This window comes from Oncorhynchus mykiss, chromosome 5 (genome assembly GCF_013265735.2).
Source record: "Oncorhynchus mykiss isolate Arlee chromosome 5, USDA_OmykA_1.1, whole genome shotgun sequence".
In the NCBI taxonomy this organism is placed as follows: Eukaryota; Metazoa; Chordata; class Actinopteri; order Salmoniformes; family Salmonidae; genus Oncorhynchus; species Oncorhynchus mykiss.
Window position 1 is genome coordinate 80,101,861 of NC_048569.1, and position 19,952 is coordinate 80,121,812.

General features: G+C 41.8%; 1 protein-coding gene across 2 annotated transcripts in view; it reads right to left on the reverse strand.

Annotated features, from left to right (window-relative positions):
* Positions 1 to 19,952, reverse strand: part of LOC110524643 (trafficking protein particle complex subunit 8) — a 91,048-nt gene that overhangs the window by 26,165 nt on the left and 44,931 nt on the right. For both annotated transcript variants that reach the window (XM_021604489.2, XM_021604488.2), the window contains 10 exons: positions 16,283 to 16,458; positions 15,993 to 16,067; positions 14,038 to 14,164; positions 13,779 to 13,918; positions 10,672 to 11,141; positions 8,410 to 8,557; positions 4,065 to 4,161; positions 613 to 681; positions 474 to 532; positions 29 to 232 (listed from right to left, as the gene is read on the reverse strand). In XM_021604489.2, the coding sequence (XP_021460164.2) occupies positions 29 to 232; positions 474 to 532; positions 613 to 681; positions 4,065 to 4,161; positions 8,410 to 8,557; positions 10,672 to 11,141; positions 13,779 to 13,918; positions 14,038 to 14,164; positions 15,993 to 16,067; positions 16,283 to 16,458 (1,565 nt within the window). The remainder of the gene's footprint in view (positions 1 to 28; positions 233 to 473; positions 533 to 612; positions 682 to 4,064; positions 4,162 to 8,409; positions 8,558 to 10,671; positions 11,142 to 13,778; positions 13,919 to 14,037; positions 14,165 to 15,992; positions 16,068 to 16,282; positions 16,459 to 19,952) is intronic.

Consider the following 19,952-nt stretch of genomic DNA (forward strand, 5'->3'; position numbering starts at 1 on the left):
AGTAGTGTATTTTAATTCTGTGATGTACCTTCCAGAGGACGATGATGTCGAGGTCCACCTCGTTGCACTTCCTGACCACACCTGTTATATCCTCAGCCCCACCCCCAGGACCCGCCCCCTGACTCCTGGAATGTCTCCCCTGTGTCTCCACGGCAATAAGCGGTCTCCAAGACTCCGAGGACTGACACCTCCGGAAGAAGAAGTCTGCACACGGAGTGGTGGAGCTGATGATCTGAGGAGAGGAGGAGAACAAGGGAGGAGAGGAGGAAGGAGAGGGGAAGACAATAGAGGAAAGAAGAAAGGGTGAGTGACAAGATAGCAGATAAAAAAGGGGGAGAGGAAAAGAGATGGAGGAAGGGAGAGAAGGTTTGGGTGGAGAGGGTAATGGTACAGCTATTTCTTTTTATACATTCAGCAACACCGACCAGCAGTGACAGATAACCATTGTAAGAGGACAATAACAGTTAACATACCTGTTCATTTCCAAGGCTCAGGTCTGCAAAGGTGTACTTCTCGAGTGACTTTGAGGTAGCTAAGACACAGAAGATAAGTCAGGAGAGAGAAAAGAGATTCTCCTCATTGTCTGACATTGTTGGTAATGAGAGTGTGTACCTTCGTGGGGTTTGCATCGTGTTGCTCTGAAGCACAGCTTGCCCCTCTCTCTGGTGGTGAGTTTGCAGTCTGGAATGACAAGAGGAGGGTGAAAGAAAGAAAGAGACGTGTCCATGTCCTGTCTCCATCTGAACCGAACCCCTAACTCTAACCCCTAAGCCTAAAATAGCCATTTTACAAGTGAGGACTGGCTAAATGGCCTCACTTCTCAGAATTGTAGTTAGTTTACTATTCTTTTGTCGACTTCTGGTACTCACAAGTGTAGTAAAACATGTACAAACACAACACCTCTCTAAAGGCCATCTGATTTTCTAACACATTGGAGAGACCCTGGATGTTCTTTTCAGCTTACTTATTACTATGGGCCAGCTGCAGCTCAGTGTTCTAAGCAGATAGTGACAGCTTACTTATTACTATGGGCCAGCTGCAGCTCAGTGTTCTAAGCAGATAGTGTGTGAGTGAGTGTGATCAGTGTTCTAAACTCAAAGATGTGTGTGTGATCAAAAAAACAGTTGTTACTATTACAGGAGAAGGAAACCCTGATGTAGCTTAATGTATTGTTATTACAGGAGATGGAAACCCTGATGTAGCTTAATGTATTGTTATTACAGGAGATGGAAACCCTGATGCTGATGTAGCTTAATGTATTGTTATTACAGGAGAAGGAAACCCTGATGTAGCTTAATGTATTGTTATTACAGGAGAAGGAAACCCTGATGTAGCTTAATGTATTGTTATTACAGGAGAAGGAACCCCTGATGTAGCTTAATGTATTGTTATTACAGGAGAAGGAAACCCTGATGTAGCTTAATGTATTGTTATTACAGGAGAAGGAAACCCTGATGTAGCTTAATGTATTGTTATTACAGGAAAAGGAAACCCTGATGTAGCTTAATGTATTGTTATTACAGGAGAAGGAAACCCTGATGTAGCTTAATGTATTGTTATTACAGGAGAAGGAAACCCTGATGTAGCTTAATGTATTGTTATTACAGGAGAAGGAAACCCTGATGTAGCTTAATGTATTGTTATTACAGGAAAAGGAAACCCTGATGTAGCTTAATGTATTGTTATTACAGGAGAAGGAAACCCTGATGTAGCTTAATGTATTGTTATTACAGGAGAAGGAAACCCTGATGTAGCTTAATGTATTGTTATTACAGGAGAAGGAAACCCTGATGTAGCTTAATGTATTGTTATTACAGGAGAAGGAAACCCTGATGTAGCTTAATGTATTGTTATTACAGGAGAAGGAAACCCTGATGTAGCTTAATGTATTGTTATTACAGGAGAAGGAAACCCTGATGTAGCTTAATGTATTGTTATTACAGGAGAAGGAAACCCTGATGTAGCTTAATGTATTGTTATTACAGGAGAAGGAAACCCTGATGTAGCTTAATGTATTGTTATTACAGGAGAAGGAAACCCTGATGTAGCTTAATGTATTGTTATTACAGGAGAAGGAAACCCTGATGTAGCTTAATGTATTGTTATTACAGGAGAAGGAAACCCTGATGTAGCTTAATGTATTGTTATTACAGGAGAAGGAAACCCTGATGTAGCTTAATGTATTGTTATTACAGGAGAAGGAAACCCTGATGTAGCTTAATGTATTGTTATTACAGGAGAATGAAACCCTGATGTAGCTTAATGTATTGTTATTACAGGAGAAGGAAACCCTGATGTAGCTTAATGTATTGTTATTACAGGAGAAGGAAACCCTGATGTAGCTTAATGTATTGTTATTACAGGAGAAGGAAACCCTGATGTAGCTTAATGTATTGCTATTACAGGAGATGGAAAACTGTTTGTAGGCAACTAACACTCTAGCCTCAGGCTGTGAACTAGTATGATCAATCAGTGGAACAGAGAAGGGAAGAGAGATGGAAAGACGGAGAAAGGGATAAGAGACCATTTTGGCGTATATACAGTACCATCTCTCTATAATCAGCAGCAGCACACGAGTCAGACAGGGACAGACCAAATAGGACAGGATTGAATAAAATAGCATATAAGGGTGTGGGGTGGTCTCTCTTTGCCACTCTGTCCTGGTCACTGTCAACTCTATAATCACCACATTTCCATATTTGATTACAGAGCGAACAAGAACAAAGTGACCTACTTGCAAAAGTTCCCCCCGGTGGTGTGTGTGTGATTATTGGAACTACCCACATCTCACACTGCTCTAGGGAGCAGCTAAAAGATTACTCTGCCCTCGGCTATGTGTCCTGGCCACCAGCCACAACGCTGGTCTTCAGTCACAGCGGTGACTGAAGCTAGTTCCCACAGGGATCATCTACCCAGCCTGGCAGAGCTGAATAAGCTGAATAACAAGCTCTGAATGAAAGCATTTAACACTGCGAAGGGCTGTCCCATAGCTATAAATACAACATGAAAAGCCAACAATTGTAAGCCGCTCTGGATAAGTGTCTGCTAAATGACTTAAATGTCAAATGCACTGTGACTTAGCAGCATACAAGATTCAGTAGCCTACTCTACCAACTGAACTAGGCTAGATAACCCAACCAAGCTAACCACTTCAAACAGGTGAACCGCACTGATCAAACCACCAAAAGGCATATATCTAATGAACACAACATCTAAGGAACAATCCAATAGACGGCAAATAGCTAAACTGGAAATGACTTTGTTTTCACAGAGACACCCGTTCCCTCTAATATTTTTCAGCACTGAGCAAATTTCAGGAGTTGTGAACGGAAACTTGATTTTTTATTCTGTGAGACTTTAAAAAAACGTTATGCACATTATGACAACCATTTTGGGACTGATGTTTTACTTGTCCGAAAGCTCAAATCACTTTAAAAAAGAAATGATATGTAACACAATTGGCCAAATAGATGACTTGCAGAGGGTAGTATTTGAAAAATTGAAGCTTGTCTCAAAACAGGACACTGCCCCTTTAAAAAAAAACTCTGTACTTGACTTGCTTTTCAAAGACAATTAGATATGTACACGTTTTGTGCTCTTGTAGGATGCAATCACTCCCTCAAAATGTGCTGTAACTGGGCTAGACCCTCTGTGATCTCAAATGCACATCTATGCTTCTCTCTGAACACAGATGGAAAAAATGCTTGTGCTCGTGAAATAGGCTACTCTGATGCGCTCCTCAGCCTACAACAAAATCAACAACTCGGTCTTGAATTTAAATTTGGTTTGTTGCATTGAAATGGACTAATGTTGATTCAATCCCAAGTTCCACAGTAGAGGGAACATTTGATCTGTTTAAAGCCATCGCGGGCTGGCAATTCTTCAGTGTAGGACTGCTACATTGCATATCACCTAGGGATGCAGACTCCTCAGCAACATAAAAAGTCTGAGTGTAAATGTACAAATCAAAACCTGACACCAAAAAGTCAAACAGTTATCGAGTAAATGAGTTTAAAACTATTGTAGTGCTATCTGAGAGGGTTACGGAGAGCAGAGGGACAAACCTTTGTTTTCTGCTGGGTTTATACACTTGTGTAGTCTCCACTGTTTACTGCTGCTAGAGACCTGTGCAATGTGGAACTCACGCACCCCAGCCTCACTCTGTGGATGGAGAGAGTGGAAGAGAGAGTGTGAAAGAGAGGGTGCAAGAGAGAGAGTGGAACTTTTAAACAACTTTTAAAGTCTACATACTGCAGTGTTTCCCCTCTATTCATTTAGCAGCGATGGGCAAATGTTTTTATTTTTGAAAATACTTTTCGGGATGGTAAATCATTTTCAGTGTAAAGTTATACCTTATACCATAAAATATGTAGAGAAGATAATGGACCTATATATTTTATAATAAGGTCATCTTTCGAACTAACAATCACCCAAATAAAAATAAGACAGTCAGGGAGAATATAAAATTCTAAAAATGTCATGGCACGTGGACCCCAATGATTTTGTTTTGATGTTTGAGTCACTCAGATAGCATAAGATGTATAGAATGTTCGGCAGCCATGAAGTCATGGCTCACAACATCATCCTGGAAACCCAAGACCCACTCCAATTCGCAAACCGCACCAACAGATCCACAGATGACACATTCTCAATTGCACTCCACACTGCCCTTTCCCACGTGGACAAAAGGAACACCTATGTGAGAATGCTGTTAATTGACGACAGCTCAGTGTTCAACACCATAGTGACCAAAGCTCATCACTAAACTAAGGACCCTGGGACTAAATACCTCCCTCTGCAACTGGATCCTGGACTTCCTGATGGCTGGCCCCTAGGTGGAAAGGGTAGGCAACAACATCTGTCATGCTGATCCTCAACACAGGGGCCCTTCAGGGGTACGTGCTTAGTCCCCCCCTGTACTCCCTGTTCACCCACAACTGTGTGGCCAAGCACAACTCCAACACCATCATTGAAACACAAATCGGGAGGAGATCAGAGACCTGGCAGTGTGGTACCAAGACAACAACATCTCCCTCAACATGAGCAAGACAAAGGAACTGCTCGTGGACGACAAGAAAAGTAGGGCCAAACACGCCCCCATTCTCATCGACTGGGCTGTAGCGGAGCGGGTTGAGAGCTTCAAGGTCCTTGGTGTCCACACCACCAACAAACTACCATGGTTCAAACACAGATGACACGACAACGCCTATTCCTCCCCAGGAGACGGAAAAGATTTGTCATGGCTCCCCAGATGCTCAAAGAGTTCTACCGCTGCACCATCGAGGGCATGCTGACTGGTTGCATCACCGCCTGGTATGGCAACTGCTTGGCATCCGACAGTAAATCGCTACAGAGGGTAGTGCGTACGGCCCAGTACATCACTGGGGCCAAGCTTCCTGCCAGAGGCCCTCTATACAAGGCAGTGTCAGAGGGAGATTTTTTTGTTGTCAAAGACTCCAGTCACAAGTCATAGACTGGTCTCTCTGCTACAGCACGACAAGTGATACCGGAGCACCAAGTCTAGGTCCAAAAGGCTTCTTAACAGCTTCTATCCCCAAGCCATAAGACTGCTGAACAATTAATCAGATGGCCACTTGGACTATTTGCATTGACACCACCCCCCTTTGTTTTTACATTGCTGCTAATCTCTGTTTATTATCGATTCAGTTACTTTACCACCTACCTACAGTGGTTTGTCCTTTAAAAGTTGCAACGAACTGCAGCACAGCTTGCGTAGTGCCGCAGAATTATATGGAACGTTATTTAAGTGCCAACCACTGGTACCATTAATGCTAGTTAGTGCTAGTTTTACCACCTGAGGGCATCTTTGAGAAGCATTTGATAGCCTTCAATAGTTGCTGTACTAGAGAGAGGCTGTGAATTTGTTCAGCTTTTTGTTAAAAATCGCGCAAAATTTCAACGTCCTGCTACTCATGCCAGGAATATAGTATATGCATATGATTAGTATGTGTGGATAGAAAACACTCTGCAGTCTCTAAAACTGGTTAAATCATGTCTGTGACTATAACAGAACGTGTGTAGCAGGCAAAATCCCAAGGAAAACTGTTCACAAAATACACAAAAAAAATATCCCTCCGCCAGTCTCTATTGTCTATGGCAAGGGAAAATAGATAGGGCCCAGTTTACAGTTCCTACAGCTTCCACACGATGTCGCCAGTCTTGGCAACTGGGTTGAAGTTAATCCTTCGTGAAACGAGAAATAGGCACTTCCTGTCATCAAGTACACCGGTGGAAGTTATGAAAGAGAGAATATGGACCATGATTTCAAGACTTGCTGCTATCGAATACAGATCGCCCCGTGATCAATTTGATCGATTATTAACGTTTACTAATACCTAAAGTTGGATTACAAAAGTAGTTTGAAGTGTTTTGTCAAAGTTTATAGGCAACTTTTTTAATTAAAAAAAATGACGTTGCGTTTTGGAAAGCAGTTTTTTCCTGGATCAGACGGGCTTCATAAATGGACATTTTGGGTATACATGGACGGATTTAATCGAAAAAAAGACCCAATTGTGATGTTTATGGGACATATAGGAGTGCCAACAAAGAAGCTCGTCAAAGGTAATGAATGCTTTATATTTTATTTCTGCGTTTTGTGTAGCGCCGGCTACGCTAATTATTTTGTTTACGTCCCCTTTAGGTATTTCGGGGGGGTTGCATGCTATCAGATAATAGCTTCTCATGCTTTCGCCGAAAAGCATTTAAAAAAAAGGACATGTTGGCTAGATTCACAACGAGTGTAGCTTTAATTGAGTACCCTGCATGTGTGTTTTAATGAAAGTTTGAGTTGTATCGAGTACTATTAGTTGTCACTCTGAAATTTCCGCTGATGTTGTTCCCTGTACAGGGACAGCAGCCATAAAAAGGTTAAAACCTTTTTTGTAAGAACATAGTGTATGGGACTGATTTTAAGAAAATTTGCTTAATTAATTTGCTTAATATTATGGTGTTTCTTTACCAAGAAAAATTAAAAACCCTCTAAATTTACGTTAGGATGGAACGGAAAATATGGCGCTGTACAACGTGACGGTCGGGAGTAGGCTACAGTACTGGGCTATTTAGCTAAATAATCCCTGTGTCGTGCGGGCACGCGGGAGACCAGGTTTCAATTCCCCGACGGGGAGGAAGGAGTAGTCTGTCCTTGTAAATTATTATTTGTTCTTAACCTCTCTGAACCACCCACCCGGATCCGGTATAATTGTCATCAGCAACGCTGAATAGCATAGCGCCACAGTCAAATAATATTACTAGAAAATATTAATATTCATGAAATCACAAGTGCAATATTGAAAAACACAGTTTAGCCTTTTGTTAATTCAACTGTTGTCTCAGATTTTGAAATTATGCTTTACAGCGAAAGCAATACAAATATATTTGAGATGATTTTGTTTTCAAATAACATAAAATGTGCGAGAAACACATGGGGGGGGAGACAGTTACTAATTTGTAAATAAAGCCTGTTTGTTATTTAGAATGATTTATTTCTGTATATAAAGGGAGAGAAACCAAAAACCTACAGTCATCTCATGGGTCTCCCAGTCGAGGCCGGCACGGGTATTGAACCAGCATCTGTAGCAACACAGCTTGCACTGCAGTGTCTTAGACTGTTGCGCCACTCAGGCGCTGTACAACGTAACCGGTCGGGAGTGGCCTACAGTAAGAGCAAAATAATCCTAACAAAATAAAATAATGAAAACCTTTGTGTAACAGTTTTAGTAAGTAATACTGAAGTCGTGCACAATTATCAGTTTCTATTTAGGTTTATGTCACCCATTAATTGTCAGTTAGAGACAGTAGGACCCAAAAGCATAATCAGTGCTCTAACTCCCCCTTGCGCTGGACTGGAGCAATGAAGTGGAGACTCAGGGTACCGTACTAAACCACAAATTACCTCTAAGTACCGCAGCATAATCACAAAACCTTTAGTAGAGCAACCACTGTGCATGTACAAATTACCTCAACTATCCTGTACCCCCGCACATTGACTCTGTACCGTTACCCCCTATGTATAGCCTCGCTATTGTTATTTTTTTTTTACTTTAGTTTTAGTAAATATTTTCTTAACTATGTTCTTAAAACTGCATTTTTGGTTAAGGGCTTGTAAGTAAGCATTTCACGGTTACACCTGTTGTAATCTGCGCATGTGACAAAAAAGCCATGGCAAAATGTGTACAATTGCAGAAAATGTGCTTTAAATGCAACTCTTTCCTCGTCCCCATGACAAAATGTGTACAATTGTAGGAAACTAGCTTAAAACAGCAACATTTCTCTGGAGACAAGAGGGCCTGAATGCATGTGACCATGAATAACAATGTTCCATCAAATGTCAGCTTGACAGAGTGATTAAGTGGTATATGAGTATCGTGTTGACACGTGTGTTGAGCTCACTGTGTTGATGTTCTCCACATCGACAAAGACCAGCATGCTGCCATTCCTCCCCTCCTCCTCGGGCAGTGTGTTACTACGGCAGGCGGTGGCTCGGACCGACAGAGAACGACTGGCACAGATAAATACTGTGTGACGCAGCACCCTGTGACTGAGGGAGGGGAGATGGAGGGTGATTGGGGAGCGAGGGAAAGGAGAGGGAGCAATAGAGAGAAAGAGGAGACAAGAGGCAGGTAGGAGATGGAGGGTAGAGAAAGAAACAGATGAAAGTAATGTGAGTGAGTAATATAAATATGTTCTCGTCATGCATTTATAACTTTTATAAAGGTGGTGCTTAAAGTAATGCCACAGGCTCTATATAGTTTCAACTACAGAAACCACGTCTCCAAAATGTCCCTGAATTAAAATTACACCATTTCACTTAAACAGAGATGAACAGGCACATTCTGTGAGATTTGAAAGGCCCCTATGAAGGGAAAAATAAATTAACTTCTTAAGTAGCATGAGCATATGTTTTCTCAAAAGTGCCCTGATTTGACCTCATTCTATCACCAATGAGCTGAGCAGTGAGCACCGTCATTTAAAGCGAGACTGACGAACATTCAGGGGCACATTCAGGATAACTAAGGCTGCATTTACACAGGGAGAAAAATATCAGAATTTAGCTGCCTGTGCAACTTGGGGTGCCGACACCTACAATAAGTACCGGAACCATTTTTTATTCTACATCTGCATCTCAGTGTTGAAGGTGTCACTACAGACCCTGGTTCGATTGCAGGCTGTAATCACAACCGGCCGTGATTGGGAGTCCCATAGGGCGGCTCACAATTGGACCAGCATCATCCGGTTTAGGGTTTGGCTGGGGTAGGCAGTCATTGTAAATAAGAATTTGTTCTTAACTGACTTGCCTAGTAAATGAAGGTTAAATTTTTAAAAAATCATAGTATTCCCTTTGAAGAAGAGACATGAGGAATCTCTTTCATGATTCACTCTTTGGTTCGTGTACTAGTGAATAACTTTCAACTCTCCTTATGCCTCGGTCCTACTTGAATATAAAAGGCTGCTCTTGCTCCCCTAATCTCTTTCACATCACACTACTTGGCTTGTGTAATGTGTTGTAGGTGAATACCAGTCTTCTCTCTCTCTCCCTACCTGATGTCCACTTGTGTGTAGATTTCATGATGATTTTTTTTACTAGATCACCTCTGTTCTTTTTCTTCATCGTAATGATAATAGATCGTTTCTTGCATCAGGCAGCTTTCCCACGGCCCTACCTGAATATAATAGCTCCTCTCTCCTACCTGATAAGCAGTCTTCTAGTAGGCCTAATGTGTAGCGAGTAAAACGCTTCTCTTGGAGAACTCTCCCCTATGTGATTATAACAGGGTGCTCGCTCTCCACTACCTGATTATAACAGGGTGCGCTCTCTCTCCACTACCTGATTATAACAGGGTGCGCTCTCTCTCTCCACTACCTGATTATAACAGGGTGCGCTCTCTCTCCACTACCTGATTATAACAGGGTGCGCTCTCTCTCCACTACCTGATTATAACAGGGTGCACTCTCTCTCCACTACCTGATTATAACAGGGTGCGCTCTCTCTCCACTACCTGATTTTAACAGGGTGCGCTCTCTCTCTCTCTCCACTAAATCAAATCTTATTTGTCACATACACATGGTTAGCAGATGTTAATGCGAGTGTAGCGAAATGCTTGTGCTTCTAGTTCCGAAAATGCAGCAATAACCAACAAGTAATCTAGCTAACAATTCCAAAACTACTACCTTATAGACACAAAGAATATGTACATAAAGATATATGAATGAGTGATGGTACAGAGCGGCATAGGCAAGATACAGTAGATGGTATCGAGTGCAGTATATACATATGAGTTGAGTATGTAAACAAAGCGGCATAGTTAAAGTGGCTAGTGATACATGTATTACATAAAGATGCAGTAGATGATATAGAGTACAGTATATACGTATACATATGAGATGAATAATGTAGGGTATGTAAACATTATATTAGGTAGCATTGTTTAAAGTGGCTAGTGATATATTTTACATCATTTCCCATCAATTCCCATTATTAAAGTGGCTGATACCTGATTACAACCGGGTGCGCTCTCTCTCCCTCTCCCATACTTCAATGGCTGATGTAATGTGGCTTGTGTAGTGTGTACCGAGTTCTCTATTGAATAACTCTCCCCTACCTGATCTTGACTTGTGAAGTGTGTAGTTAGAATACCAGACTGCTCTCCCCACCTGATCTTTCCTCCTTTCTCGGCACCCTCGTAGTAGAACAGGAAGTTGATCTCATGGACTCCTTCCTGGTCTGGTCCTCTTAGCCACAGGGGCAGCTGGGTAGATTCTCCAGGCGTTAACGTTCCCTCTCCTAGAGGGATCTCTGCTACCCTTTTACCCCCCGTACCAAACACTCCTCCTCCTCCCGACCCAAAGTCAGCCGCCGACACCAGCGTTACCGCGGTTACCGACCCGGGCGTGGCTCCTGGGGGTGTGGCCAGGGTCTTGTAGGCAGAGCAGTTCTCAAAGGAGGTGGGGCTGAGGGGGGTGAGGGGTGTGGCTAGGGAGGAGCTTCCGAAGGTAAAGAAGTCTGGGTGCGTGGACGCCACCCGCAGGCCGCACAGGGGAACGTGACTCACATTACAGAATTCTACGTAGGCCTTCCTGATTTCACCGCATAGTAGGGCAGTAGGGAACTGGAGGAAGAATACCTGGAAGGGTAAAAAAATTAAAATAGAATTAAAGCAGACAGACAGGAGGGGAGAGAGATGGTGACGGAGACATGGGGACAGATAGAGGTTAGTTATTGTGCGACCTACTCCAGTGTAGCGGTCTTCCTCAGGAGAAAGACAGGCAAATATAAATCAGAAACTGTTGGCTGCAAGTCATTTTTAAATATATACTAGTCTGAATTACTCCCATACTGTCCAGTTCAATCTAAAATGCTAAAACAACAAAAAAAGTTTAAAAAATGTAAACAAGTAGATTAAATCCTTAAAGATGGAATAGTTAGAAACCACCCCCATTTTATTTCCACGACAATGTATGGAACAGTTTATGTATGTGCATGGACCAAAGACACATATACACCTAAACAAAAAATATATACAGCACCAGTCAAACGTTTAGACACACCTACTCATTCAAAATGTTTCTTTATTTTTACTATTCGAATCATCTAGTAACCAAAAAAGTGTTAAAGATTCTTCAAAGTAGCCACCCTTTGCCTTGATGACAGCTTTGCACTCTCTTGGCATTCTCTTAACTAGCTTCACCTAGAATGCTTTTCCAACACTCTTTAAGGAGTTCCCACATATGCTGAGCACTTATTGGCTGCTTTTTCTTCACTCTGCGCTCCAACTCATCCCAAACCATTTCAAATTGGGTTGAGATCGGGTGATTTTGGAGGCCATATCATCTGATGCAGCACTCCATCACTCTCCTAGGACAAATAGCCCTTACACAGCCTGGAGGTGTGTTGGGTCATTGTCCTGTTGAAAAAAAAATTATAGTCCCACTAAGCGCAAACCAGGATGGCATACCGCTGCAGAAAGCTGTGGTAGCCATGCTGGTTAAGTGTGCCTTGAATTCTAAATAATTCACAGACAGTGTCACCAGCAAAGCACCCCCACACAATCACACCTCCTCGTCCATGCTTCACGGTGGGAACCACAACTACTCTGCGTCTCACAAAGACACAGCGGTTGGTGTCCTTTAGTAGTGGTTTCTTTAGTAGTGGCAATTCAACCATGATAGCCTCATTCACGCAGTCTCTTCTGAACAGTTGATGTTGAGATGTATCTGTTACTTGAACACTGAAGCATTTCTTTGGGCTGCAATTTCTGAGGCTGGTAACTCGAATGAACGTATGCTCTGCAGCAGAGCAAACTCTGGGTCTTCCTTTCCTGTGGCAGTCCTCATGAGAGCCAGTTTCATCATAGCGCTTGTTGTTTCTTTTAGAACAACTAAAATAAATATAGCTAGCTGCAAGAAGCAATGCCCGGGGTTCAAGCTTTGGCCCCATAGCACCACCAGCAGGTCAAATTGCCCTAGGATGAGCTAATTATGTACTCCATATCATGCTTTACAAATAATAGAACTCAACATCAAACAAATCATGCAATATGCTTTTGATGTATTTTGGACCATTTTCAATGATGTTGACTACTTTCAAATGCCTTCTCTAGAACCGTTGCGCCGATTGGCACCAAATATGGTATATAGTGTCTATGTACCCTTCTATTTTCCAGGACTAGCGCAAACAATATGGCCGTTATGAGCCAATGAGCTTGTGTGAATGGTTTTTCCTGTCCACCATGCGGTCAAACTTAACCATAGTTTACAGTTAACAATAGGAGTTGTTGTCCACAATGCAGCATGGAGGGCTCACAAGTGCCTGTCTATTCCTTACTTTGGATGGTGGATACATTATTTTAATACATTTTTTAATATTCGATTAGAGTTGACGTCAACCGCCTGTATTCTATGAAGAAAGATGCTATGCTACTTACCTCATGTCATGAATATGCACAGCAATATAAAGGGCTATTTTTTTATAATAAATTTGCTGGAATGTTACATGTCCTACTTATATCAGTACACTCAAATAAACCTCACGTAGCAAATAAGCCATTAAATGTTTTGTTGACCAAATTCGAAAAACTTTGGTGAGCGAAAGAAACTAAACAACGCCTCCTGCTGGAGAAGACAGATTTTCGCCTCTTCCTTTCTGGCTAGTCTCATATCCAAACAGGTCAAGAGATAAATATGTGCCGGTTATAGCGCCACCCTATGGTCAATCTGAAAGTGCTTGCATAATGTTGAGTCTTGGCAGTGTTTGGAACATGTGTACCAACTTTTGTAACAATATGATGGCTTGTTATTGAGCCACCATGTGGCCAATTGGCACGGCATGAGAGGATGTGACATATGGGCCTTGATCATCATGTAAAGTTGCACCCTCCTGGGCCTTACCATCTCGCTGGAATTAGATTTTTTTCCACCCATTTGGCAGAAGGTACATAATGAACACCAAGAAATACAAGGTTTCCCCAGCCTCGCTGCTTGAACCCCAAAATATCAAAAATAAAACACCATATTAAAAAGCAGAAGAATATCATAAATCTGCCTTACGCAAAACCATATACTTTTTACAATTACATCTAAACTGTTTTAAAATGTAGTTTGATACATATCAGGGTTAATTTGCTAATCTATGGCCATAATATTGGGTCAAATGACATTCATTAGACCTGGATTCATTGAATAATTTAGTTCCAAAATGACAACAAAAAAAACACTGAAGCTCATTTCTGGGTAAGGGGTAGTGGACAGTGGTGAGTCAGTACCTCCAGCAGGGGCATGGGAGGGGTGATGGTGGGGTCAAGACGTCGGTCAGGACCGTGGCTGACAGAGGTCTTCTCCTCCTTGGTCTGGTTTAACCGCGGTCCCTGAATCTCTAGGTCCTGTCGACCACGAACCGAGGGACCTTTAGAGAGTACCGCAACCACAACAAAGGTCGGGTGAGAAGGACCAAAACAAGTTTATAGCACTGGTTTTACAGTGTGTGTGTGTGTGTGTGACTGCATGACCATGTGTATGTGTTACCTTGGTTCTGCGAGAAACTGTTGCTGTTAATAGTAGAGTCTCCAGTAGAAGGTGTGGAGGCCAGGTTATAGACTAGACCCAGGATGGTGAGCTGACCAGTCTGACGAGGAAGCAGCTTCAGACGAGCCTGCCAGGAGAGGAGGGAAAAAGTCAGAAATTTACATACACCTTAGCCAAACGTATTTAAACTCAGTTTTCACAATTCCTGACATTTAATCCTAGTAACAATTCCCTGCCAGTTAGGATCACCCCTTTATTTTAAGAATGTGAAATGTCAAAATAATAGAAGAGAGAATTATTTATTTCAAATTGTATTTCTTTCATCACATTCCCAGTGGGTTAGAAGTTTGCATACACTCAACTAGTATTTGGTAGCATTGCCTTTAAATTGTTTTACTTGGGTCAAACGTGTCAGGTAGCCTTCCACAAGCTTCCCACAATAAGTTGGGTGAATTTTGGCCCATTCCTCCTGACAGAGCTGGTGTAACCGAGTCAGGTTTGTAGGCCTCCTTGCTCGCACATGATTTTTCAGTTCTGACCACACATCTGCTATAGGATTGGAGGTCAGGGTTTTACCTTGACTTTGTTGTCCTTAAGCCATTTTGCCACAACTTTGGAAGTATGCTTGGGGTCATTGTCCATTTGGAAGACCCATTTGGAACCAAGCTTTAACTTCCTGACTGATGTCTTGAGATGTTGCTTCAATATATCCACAATTTTCCTCCTCATGATGCCATCTATTTTGTGAAGTACACCAGTCCGTCCTGCAGCAAAGCACCCTCACAACATGATGCTGCCACCCCTGTGCTTCACGGTTGGGATGTTAGTTCTTCGTGGTGGTGGTGGTTCTTCGGCATGCAAGCCTCCCTCTTTCTCCTCCAAACATAATGATGGTTATTATGGCCAAACCATTGTATTTTTGTTTCATCAGACCAGAGGACATTTCTCCAAAAAGTACAATCTTTGTCCACATGTGCAGTTGCAAACCGTAGTCTGGCTTTTTTATGGCGGTTTTGGAGCAGTGGCTTCTTCCTTGCTGAGTAGCCATTCAGGTTGTGTCGACATAGGACTCGTTTTACTGTGGATATAAATAATTTTGTACCTGTTTCCTCCAGCATCTTCACAAGGTCCTTTGCTGTTGTTCTGGGATTGATTTGTACTTTTCGCACCAAAGAACGTTCATCGCTAGAAGACAGAACGAGTCTCCTTCCCGAGCAGTATGACAGCTGCGTGGTCCCATGGTGTTTATACTTGCGTACTATTGTTTGTACAGATGAAGGTGGTACCTTCAAGTTTATGGAAATTGCTCCCAAGGATGAACCAGACGAGAGGTCTACAAAAAATGTTTCTGAGGTCTTGGCTGATTTCTTTTGATTTTCCCATGATGTCACACAAAGAGGCACTGAATTTGAAGGTAGGCCTTGAAATACATCCACAGGTACACCTCCAATTGACTCAAATGATGTCAATTGGCTTTAGAAGCTTCTGATAGGCTATGACATAATTTACTGGAATTGTCCAAGCTGTTTAAAGGCACAGTCAACTTAGTGTATGTAAACTTCTGACCCACTGGAATTGTGATACAGTGAATTATAAGTGAAATAATCTGTCTGTAAGCAATTGTTGGAAAAATTACTTGTGTCATGCACAAAGTACATGTCCTAACCGACTTGCCAAAACTATAGTGGTTGTGGTTGAAAAACGAGTTAATGACTCCAACCTAAGTATATGTAAACTTCCGACTTCAACTGTATCAGAAAGAAGAGTCATATACTGTTATCACATGACAATGTTGAGCGAGGGGGAGAGAAAGAGAGCGATTGAACATGGAGTTAGAGAGAAGTCACAGAAAATAAGAGGCGGAGAAAGAAAGAGGTAGAGAATGGGGGAGAGAAAAAATGGTAAGAGAGCGAGACCAAGAACTGCCTAAAATCAGAAAAGATGCCACTGCTTACCACTCTTGTCTCCTCGGGGCTCATGAAGAACTCTGGGATGACTTCTGTGGTGATGATGCCATGTTTCTGCACTGTCTGTAACGAGACCGGTTGTAAAAATGAGAGGTTAACGAGTTGAATGTGATGAGTTGAAAAGTAACTGCTCTTACAGCACTGTAGCCTCACAGAGCGAAGGTAACACCAACAGTTACTCTGATTCAGATGGGTTGGGTTAAATGCGGAAGACACATTTCAGTTGAAGGCATTCAGGTGTACAATTGACTAGGTATCCCCCCCTTTCCCTTTCTTACCCTGGGAGCGATGGCCTCCTTCTCATTGGTGATGGTGACAGCGTCTCCAACCATGACGTCCTGCGGTTGTGGTCGAGAGAAGTCTTTGAGCGTGAACTTCCAGAGCAGCGAGAGGTCTGAGAGAACCAGCGGAACCTTTAGAGGGTTCCGGAACGCCACCTCAACTATGATGGGTTCTACATAGGAGCAGAAAGAGACACCAGGATGAGGACAAACACAACCAAAGAAATGTGAGGATATCTAAGTATAGTGAATTCAAAACCATATGTAATATGCAGTACACGGAGTACACAAAGATTAAGAAAACCTTCCTAATATTGAGTTGCACCCTTTTATGCCCACAGAACAGCCTCAATTCGTTGGGACATGGACTACAAAGTGTCCAAAGCATTCCACAGGGATGCTGGCCCATGTTTACTCCATTGCTTCCCACAGTTGTGTGAAGTTGGCTGGATGTCCTTTGGGTGGTGGACCATTCTTGATAGACCCGGGAAACTGTTGAGCATGAAAAACCCCTCTCTCAGTTCTTGACACACTCAAACCGGTGCGCCTGGCACCTACTACCATAACTCGTTCAAAGGCACTTAAATCGTTTGTCTTACCCATTCAGCCTCTGAATGGCACACATACTAGGGCTGACCCCATTTAGTCAACTCGTCGACTGGTTGATAGGGTGTTGGTTGACCGAGATTCCATTAGGCAAGAAAAAAAATAAAAAAAATAATGACTTGTGCACAAGACACCTGTCTGAGTGGACTAATCCATTGAATAATGCATAATCCATTGCGGAGTCCAAAACATGTGCTACCGAAATTGTGTATGGTTATATTTCGTAAGAACAATGGTGCAACACTAATACAAATATTATTTTATAACAAATGTGCTTACTCCCGCGTTGGATAACGGTGGTTGTCCACGGTTCTGAAACACCAGCGTGCTGTTGAATTGGCGCCTTTCCCTAGACCATGTTGCTCTATGCCTAATAGCAAAGTTACCCATATTGGTGTTGAGGACAATGCCGCAGAGTTTGGAGACGAGAAAACAGCCCTTCAATTTTTTATTTATTTATTATACCTTTATTTAACCTCTTGGTGACAGGGGGCAGTATTTTCACTTCGATGAAATGCATGCCCAAATTCAACTGCCTGCTACTCATCCCCAGAAGATAAGATATGCATATTATTAGATTTGGATAGAAAACACTCTGAAGTTTCTAAAACTGTTTGAATCATGTCTGTGAGTATAACAGAACTTATTTAGCAGGCGAAACCCCGAGGACAAACCATTCAGATTTTTTTTTTGTTGTTGTTTTTTGAGGTCACTCTTTTCAATGGGTTTTCATTGGGAATCCACTTCCACTGGATGTCACCAGTCTTTAGAAATTGGTTGAGGTTTTTCCTTTGTGTAATGAAGAAGTAGCCCTGTTCAGAACGAGGGTCACTTGTAGTGTACTGTTAGATAGAGGCGCGTGACCAGAAGCTAGCTACAGTTTGTTTTCCTCCTGTATTGAACACAGACCAACCATCCCGTCTTCAATTTTATCGAATATTTACATTAAAAAAATACCTAAAGTTGTATTACAAAAGTAGTTTGAAATGTTTTTGCAAAGTTTACAGGTAACTTTTGGAACCGGTGTTTTTCTGGATGAAACACGCCAAATAAATTGACATTTTGGATATGATTTGACGGAATTAATCGAACAAATGGACCATTTGTGATGTTTATGGGAAATATTAGAGCGCCAACAAAAAAAGCTCGTCAAAGGCATGAATTATATTTTTATTTCTGCGTTTTGTGTCGCGCCTGCAGGGTTGAAATATGCTTTTCTCTCTCTGTTTACGGAGGTGTTATCCTCAGATAATAGCATCGTTTGCTTTCGCCAAAAAGCCTTTAAGAAATCTGACATGTTGGCTGGATTCACAACAAGTGTAGCTTTAATTTGGTATCTTACATGTGTGATTTCATGAAAGTTTGATTTTTATAGTAATTGATTTGAATTTGACGCTCTCCATTTTCACTGGCTTCCGGCCAGGTGGGACGCACATATCCCAGTGAGGTTAACTAGGCAAGTCAGTTAAGAACAAATTCTTAATTTCAATGACGGCCTAGGAACAGTGGGTTCTTACCTTGTCAGCTCTGGGATTTGATCTTGCAACCTTTCGGTTACTAGTGCAATGCGCTAGGTTACCTGAAGCCCCTCGTATTAACTATCTATGAAAAATGAGGAGAGATGAAACCCCAACTTAATTAGGTATATAATAAATAGCCTAACTGTTAAATAAACTGTTCCATGTCGGCAATTGCATTCACGAATGCATGCGACTGATTTTAGTCGTGCTCAGAAGACCACTCTTCCAGTACGAATACAAGGAAACAAGCAACTAAGAGAAAGGCCATTGTGACATCTTGTGGACAATCAATCAGAGACTTACACCTGAGAACAAAGGAGACGGCCATCCAAAGAACAAGGCCTACGTCGAATCTCACGAAGCGGAACTCAGCCCACGAAGGCCTGGGCCCAACAGAGTTACCCAACGAAGACCTTAAACACGTAAATACATGCATTACACTTCTTACCCATAAAAGAGTAGCAGTTCGGGGCAAGGTATTATGGCTAAATTAAGCGTAGTTTACAAATGTATCCAAGTGTTGTTTCTCTTTCTCTCTCTCTTTAAAGTGCCATCTTGTGTAACACGTGTCATATTGGGTTGGTCCGCGTGGGACCTCTTGTCATGGTACTAAGTTTCTAGTCAATAACCTATACAGTGTGTGTGTGTGTGTGTGTATATTATCATTTAGCTTGTTAGTAAATAAATGACCAAATACATTTTTGTGGTACGGAATGATCAGTGAGACCCGAGTCTACAACGTTCAGAATAAGACTGATATGAGGAAATTATTAAATTGATGACTGGCATGATATCTATATACTCAAGTTAATTTGGGAAACGTTACCTCATTAAACACACTTTTCCCATGGTGCCCCAGATTCCTAATGAGTTAGTTGTAACATGATTAATTTAAATCTAATAATAATTCAAACGTAGGAGGTAATTATTAGATGAATAGCAGTCATCACATTAATGATAGTCACGTCACACTACCGCTCAATAGTTTGCGGTCAATTAGAAATGTCCTTGTTTTTGAAAGAAAAATCACATCTTTTGTCCATTAAAAGAACATCAAATTGATCAAAATACAGTGTAGACATTATTAATGTTGTAAATAACTATTGTAGCTGGAAACAGCTGGTTTTGAATGGAATATCTAAATAGGCGTACAGAGGCCCATTATCAGCAACCGTCACTCCTGTGTTCCAATGGAATGCTCTGTTAGCTAATCCAAGTTTATAATTTTAAAAGGCCAATTAATCATTAGAAAACCCCTTTGCAATTATGCTAGCACAGCTGAAAACTGTTCTGATTAAAGAAGCAACAAAACTGTCCTTCTTTAGACAAGTTGAGCATCTGAAGTATCAGCATTTGTGGGTTCGATTACAGGCTCAAAATGGCCAGAAACCAGAAATTAACTTCCTTTTTGAAACATATCAGTCTATTCTTGTTCTGAGAAATTTAGGCTATTCTATGCGAGAAATTGCCAAGAAACTGAAGATCTCGTACAAGATCTCTTATCTACCAACATAGACAGGGCTCCAACTCCTCTTGCTCCA